General features: G+C 37.8%; 1 protein-coding gene across 1 annotated transcript; it reads right to left on the bottom strand.

The window, feature by feature from the left end:
- Window positions 1–4589: 4589 nt before the first annotated feature.
- LOC131488746 (ATP synthase membrane subunit K, mitochondrial-like) lies at window positions 4590–5251 on the bottom strand. The gene has a single exon (XM_058690586.1). It carries the CDS (start codon window positions 5249–5251, stop codon window positions 4979–4981), a length of 273 nt encoding a protein of 90 aa, XP_058546569.1. The 3' UTR covers window positions 4590–4978.
- Between the last annotated feature and the right edge of the window lie 2167 nt (window positions 5252–7418).

Genomic DNA, 7418 nt, shown 5'->3' with positions numbered 1-7418 from the left:
TGAAGGGTGCTTATTCCCTTTTGATGCCACAGGAGTTTAATTCTTAACTATTTCATGCCAACAATCCTTGTGTATGTAGTAAGCAGCCACTAGTGGCAAAATGGTACTAGCTGAAAGGCAAATAGCTGAAAGAGAAGTTGAATAAACATGTTGGTTTTATTCCTTATAGATTCTAAAGGGAAGTCGGCCACGTGAGAGTTGATGGGTCTCCCACAGAGGATATGTTTATGACAAAGGCAGAGACAGCTAGATTGTAAGTTCCTCCACGTACTTTGTTCCTTTAGTGTGTAAACAGGCTTCATACTTATTTTCAGAGGCAGAAAGGAAGGGGGGTAGCTAAAGAAAGTGGGTCAGACCACAACCAGTTTTAGGTGGGATGGGGTGGGGGAGGAACCCCAGGAAATAGAGCAGGCGGTGACAGCTGTGAGGAGTAGAGGAATGAGGGCTGAATCCCTAGGGAGCCTGCTGAAAGCAAGAAAGAGACTCTGAGGGAGGTGGCCTAGAAATGGGAACAGAGCTGGCACTTCTTGACAGACTTGCCCATGGGGTTCTGGGATAGTGCCCAATGATAACATTTTTAAAGCAACCGCATGGGAGAGAATATGAAGCTTTGCCTGGCTGAATAAAATTAGTTAAATAAAAATCATGATAATGTGGCTGGTGTAAATGTTTTGGTCATTTAGTTTGACTGGCCCAAGTTGACTCTCCAAAGTCTGGCACCATTGAGCATGAAATCACATTCCACTCTTCTTTAAGGGTCATGCTTGCAGCCAAGTAAGAAATTGCACTAGAATAGCTTTATTTATTTTCTCTGTTTAAGAGGCAGTTTGTCCTAAATGGATTTTCTTCCTCTGCCACATATCTAAATTTTTGCTTTCATCTTATTCATGCCCAAAATAAGCTTCTAAAAATAAAGTAATGAAAAGTTCTAAAGAAGAAAAGGAAGAAGTTGATGAAATGTGTTAGCTTCACAAGTAAGAGATCTCAAGACCTGTAATCTGAAAATTTGAGACTTTTACATTCAATACTTTATCGCTATTTCATTGGGTGGTGTTTGTTTCAAAAATTCTATACACAAAATTCAGGCAGATAAAAGTATATGTCCACAGGGGTGCCTGGGTGGCTCAGTCGGTTGAGCGTCCAACTCTTGATTTCCACTGTGTCATGATTCGTGGGGTCAGGCTCCGTGTAGCCAGTGCAGAGTTGGCTTGGGATTCTCTCTCTCCCTCTCTCTTTGCCCCTCCCAAATGCTCTCCCTCTCTCTCTCAAAAATAGAGAAATAAACTAAAAAAAAAAAAAAAAAAAAAAAAAAAGAGCATCTGTCCACCATAGTTCCATGTCTAGCAATTTGGAAAAATAACAGTTTTATTATTTTAATGTTTACTTATTTTTGACAGAGAGACAGAGTGTGAGCAGGGGAGGGGCAGACACAGAATCCGAAGCAGGCTCCAGGCTCTGACCTGTCAGCACAGAACCCAATGCGGGGCTCAAACCCAAGATCATGGCCGCAAGATCATGACCTGAGCTGAAGTCTGACACTCAACAACTGAACCACCCAGGTGCCCCAACAGTTTATTTATTATAGAGGCAGCCAAGAAAGAACTTCAGACAAGTGAATGATGTCAGAAACATAGTTCTTTGTTTTGGACATGTATTAATCTAATCTATCATGCCTTTAGCAAATTATAGAGACCCAAACTAGAATAAAAATTTCTATTTTTATACAAAATAGTAGGAAAGAAGATACTTGTAGGTTTCATGAGAGAAACCTGAGAAAAAAATCTCTGGAAAAAAAAATACAGAGAAAAAAATACACGGGGCCTCTAGGTAATGATTAATTACATATAGTTTGCCTGGTAAATCCTCTGCCTCAGAATTATCTGGAAGGTTTTATCCAAACTCCTTGTTAGGTCACTTCAAGGCACTGTGCAGTTATTAAGTAGTGCTAGTTTTCTAAACAAAATTAAATATATCGCAATGGGCTGCCATATCACTTAATATACATGGAGCTGCCTTTTAAAAACGATCCTGTTGAAAGGACCAATACATTGGTACCAAAAGCCCCTCTAACTATAATTAAAAATGGAGCTTTAAAAGATTGCTGTTGAAATAAGTCATTTGGTAATTCCCTTTTGAACATAAGTTTAAACAATAGCTTTTTAGTTGCTTAGCAAAATATTTATTACAAATAAATTATGCTCAAAATAAGCATAGTGTATTAAAATATAGATATTCCTTACAGATCATTCTTTCTCTTGGATAAATTTACCCTCTCTCACAAAAAGATTCCAGAATGTGGCAGGTGGGTGGTGCATGTAGTCTTACAGCCTGAGCAAAGCAAACTTAGGAACAGATTTTAAAAAATAGATTAAGTGTTTTCTAAGCTACTGCTTGCCTACACTAGCCAGCTGAAGGCTTTAAATAATTTAATCCCTACAACAACTGCCAGCTCCAACTGGAAGCCTTACACAAGGACTGGATTCACTGAGGACTCCAACAGGTGCAGTCTAATAGTGCTTCCCTAAATCTGCTACTGATCTATGTCTGTGCATGTGCAGCACACTATATTCTTAAATTCAACAGGACACTAATTAAATTAATCCAATTGCCTCTTGTTTTGTCTCCTCTTCCACTATCATATTACCTAAGACATTCATCTGTTTTTTTCCAGAGAAACACTTAGCATATGAGTTTGCTTTTAATGTTGCTTTTCTAAGCAAAGCCCTCTTAATACAGTGTAAGTTTTGGAAAGCAAATTAACTAGCAAATTACATTCTTCCTATTGTTATTGTTCTTTCTAGCCAACTGACTTTTCTATATTAGCATTTACTGAGTACTGTTAGTTCTATTAGTACTATTATTAGAGTTGCTCAGACTTTTTCCTCTTTCACCTTTTTAAGATGTATAAGAATGTACTTGTTTATATATTCAAATCTATTTCAGAGAAAATTCACACATTCCTTTTATAAAATCAAGCTGGGGTGGGGCGCCTGGGTGGCGCAGTCGGTTAAGCCTCTGACTTAAGCTCAGGTCATGATCTCGCGGTCGGTGAGTTCGAGCCCTGCGTGGGGCTCCGTGCTGACCGCTCAGAGCCTGGAGCCCATTTCGGATTCTGTGTCTCCCTCTCTCTCTGACCCTCCCCCATTCATGCTCTGTCTCTCTCTGTCTCAAAAATAAATAAAAGTTAAAAAAAATTGAAAAAAATACATAACTTATTAAAAAAAATAAAATAAAATAAAATCAAGCTGGGGTAACTTTTTTAATCAAGTTAAATTGAAAAACCAAAAAAGAAAAGACCACTCTCATGCTCTCAGTAATCCATATATTATGATACTATAATAAGATTGTTGTCAACCATTCAGTAAAAAGAAGTTTATAAGCCAATAGCTATCTGGACGTCCATATGCAAGATAATGAAGTTGAATCCTATACGGACACCATATGCAAAAGTTAACTCAAAATTAAGACCTAAATGTAAGACCTGAAACATAAATCTTCTGGGAAAAAAACATAGGAGAAAAACTTCAGGACATTGGATTTGGCAATGATTTCTTGGATATGACACCAAAGCACAGGCAACAAAGCAAATATACCTAAATGAGACTACATCAAACTGTACAACTTCTGTGCACCAAAGGAAACAATAAACAGAGTGAAAAATCAACCTATATAGGAAGGGAGAAAATATTTGCAAATCAAATATATATAAGGAACTCTTACAACTCAACAACAATAAAAACAGATAATCCAAAAAAAATAGGCAAAGGAAGGAACCTGGGTGGCTCAGTTGGTTAAGCCTCCAAACACTCTTGATTTTGGCTCAGGTCATGATCTCAGTTCATGAGATCAAGTCCCACATCTTTGGCTCTGTACTAATAGCACAGAGCTTCTTTAGATTCTCTCTCTCTCTCCTCTCTCTCTCTCTCTCTGTCCCTCCCCCTTCTTGTGTGTACTCTCTCTCTCTCAAAATAAATAAGTAAGCTTAAAAAAAAATGAAACTAAAAATGGGCAAAGGACTTGAATAGACATTTTTCCAAAGAAGATAAACAAATGGCCAACAAATATATGAAAAAATATTTAACATTGCTAATCATAAGAGTCACGTAAATCGGCATCACAGTGAGATATGGCCACTATCAAAATAATAAAAAATAACAGGTGTTGGCGAGAATGTGGAGAAATTGGAACGCTTGTGTACTATTGATGGGAGTGTAAAATGGTGTAGCCATTATGGAAAACAGTATGGAGACTCCTCAAAAAATTAAAAATAGAATTACCATATGATCCAGCAATCCCACTTCTGGGAATTTAAAAGAATTAAAAGCAGGATCTCAAAGAGATACTTGCACCCTCACATTTACTGCAGCATTATTCATAGTAACCAAGAGGTGAAAGCAACCCAAATGTCCATCAATGGATAAATGGATAAAGAAAATGTGATGCATACATAGAATATTATGCAGCTTTAAAAAGAAGAAAGGAAATCCTATTATATACCACAATGCCAAGGACATTATACCAAGTGAAATAAGACAGCCATGAAAGAACAAATATTGTATGATTCCACTTATGAGAGGTACTTAAGGTACTCAAAATCTAGCAGCAATAAGTAGAAACATGGTTGTCAAAGGCTGGGGAAAAGGAAGGGAGAAATTAGGGTTTAGTGGGTATGAAGTTTCAGTTTTGCAAGACGAAAAGTTGTAGGAAAGATCTGTTGCACAACAAAGTGAATATATTTGACATTACTGAATTGAACACTTTGGTGTTGAGGTGGGAGTGCTTGGCTGGCTCAGTCGGTGGAGCGTGTGACTCTTGATCTCGAGGTTGTGCATTGGAGGCCTGCACTGGGTATAAAGATTACTTAAAATCTGTTGTTGTTGTTGTTGTTGTTGTTGTTGTTGTCTTCCAGGTTCATAATTTATTGTACAAATTGAGGATCACATGACGAGTTGACATTCGTTCCTCCAGGCATGGGAACTTAGAAGATAAGGTACACTTTAAAATCCATTTGTGTTGCTTTCACAGCTGGTGTTGTTTTAGACCTTAACTTGAAGTATATGACAATCAAAGCAATACCTCTGTATGTGGCCAGTACACAATTCATTCTCCCTGTGAGAGTATAAGACTTGTAATATTTTTTGATACCAGTGAAATGGAATTGGGCATCAGTTTCTGGACCTACCAGGATTTCAATCTGGCAAAAGAAACCAATTCTGCTGGTTGTGTCCTTTAGTGCATGCAGCAGCCCCATGGTCACCTGGAAGAAAAACAATTAAATCTTTTTTTTAAAAATGGTTGAGGTGGTAAATTTAATGTTATGTGTCTTTTACCATGATAAAATAAATAAATAAATGTCAACACAGGGAAACCCAATAGCTGTCTTCCTGGCAAAATTCTTCCTCTAATACTTTTCTCCCCCCCCCCCCCCTTACCGAATTATTTTTTCCAACTTTTTATTTTGTAAAATTAAAGAAAACCCAGATGAGTGTCTGGCTGGATCAGTCAGTAGAGCATGTAACTTTTGATCTTGGTGTTATAAGTTTGAATCCCATGTTGGGTGTAGAGATTACTTAAAAATAAAATCTTTAGGGGTATTTGGGTGGCTCAGTTGGTTGAGCATCTGGCTTTGGCTCAGGTCATGATCTCATAGTTCGTGGGTTCGAACCCTGTGTCGAGCTCTGTGCTGATGGCTCAGAGCCTGGAGCCTGCTTCAGATTCTGTGTCTCCCTCTCTCTCTGCCTCTCCTCGGCTTGTGTTCTGTCTCTCGCTCTCTCAAAAATAAACATTAAAAAAATAAACAAATTTTAAGTAAAATAAAATAAAATCTTAAAAAATTTAAAAACCATAAAACTCATAAGAATTGGATATTGAATACTCATCCTAGGTTCATTTAACTGTAAACATTTTGCCAAATATGCTTTCTCTCTCGCGCACTCTCTATGCCTCTCTTCCCACATATACACATATATACGTATACATATAACATATACACACATATCTATACATAGACACACACACACATATATATAGGTATTTGCTAAATTATTTGCAGGTTAGTGGCAGACTTCATAACAATTCTAAATATTTCAGCCTATGTATCCTAAAAATAAGGATATCTCCTTCATAATCATAATATTACACATATTATTACACTTGGTCAAGAAAAAATTATTCATGATAACTGTTCAAGATGATAAGGCAGAATGGCAGACTTTATTCAGGGAGAACTACTGCAATGGGGTTTTCTAATATGGGAGAGAGACTGAGCTCCACTCCAACTCTGACAATGACAAACAGGAATTTATAAGGAAGGAGCAGGGTGAATGTTAGTTGATGGAAAATTACTAAAACGAAACATCAGAGAGACTGTAGCTAAACTCAATGATGGGGGTGCATCGCTGGCTAAGTCAATAGAGTATGCAACCCTTGATCTCAGGGTTTTGAGTTCAAGGCCCACATTGGACATAGAGATTGCTTAAAAAAATAAAAAATAAAATAAATAAACTGGATGAGATCCTGCTGAAGGCAGGCCAGGGTGATAAGATATGCAGGATAAGAGATGAAGAATTTAATCAGATATCAAGAGTGGTCAGATACCAATGGTGGCAGATTTTCCATATATTGACCCAGCAGGATTCTTGCTAAAACTATACTTGATGGGCCAATGACAGAGTCCAAGGTCAGGGGCATAGTGAGAAACAGGACTCAGAGGAACCTGACTCAAGTTCGGTCAAAGAGAGAGTCTTTGTCATATCTGAGAAATTTAACCTGGATACAGTATTATTATCTGCAATGCAGTCCCTATTCAAATGCCCCAATAATGTCTTTTATATGTGTTATATTTTGTTTTGCTTTGACCAAGGACATCCAATGAAAGATCACACATTGTATTTAGTTGTGACATCTCTTTTCGTCTCTTTTAATCTAGAATAGCATCCCTTCTTTTTTTTTTTTGCTTCTTTTTTTTCTTTCATATCATTGACATTAGTTAAGAATCAGGACAATTGTTTGCCAAATGTCAATCAATCTGGATGTCTCTGATGGTTTCCTTACAATTAGATCTAAGTTAAAAATTTGGCAGGATGATGGGGCGCCTGGGTGGCGCAGTCGGTTAAGCGTCCGACTTCAGCCAGGTCATGATCTCGCGGTCCGTGAGTTCGAGCCCCGCGTCAGGCTCTGGGCTGATGGCTCGGAGCCTGGAGCCTGTTTCCGGTTCTGTGTCTCCCTCTCTCTCTGCCCCTCCCCCGTTCATGCTATGTCTCTCTCTGTCCCAAAAATAAATAAAAAACGTTGAAAAAAAAATTTTTTTAAAAATTAAAAAAAAAAAATTTGGCAGGATGATACATTGTTGATCTGTGCTCTTTTCCTATCTTGTGGTATGCCATAAAGGGTTAACCCAGCAGGCTTGGTTGCTTAAA

The sequence above is a fragment of the Neofelis nebulosa genome, chromosome 10, assembly GCF_028018385.1.
Source record: "Neofelis nebulosa isolate mNeoNeb1 chromosome 10, mNeoNeb1.pri, whole genome shotgun sequence".
NCBI classification, from domain to species: domain Eukaryota; kingdom Metazoa; phylum Chordata; class Mammalia; order Carnivora; family Felidae; genus Neofelis; species Neofelis nebulosa.
This window is presented reverse-complemented; position numbering and strand designations above follow the sequence as displayed.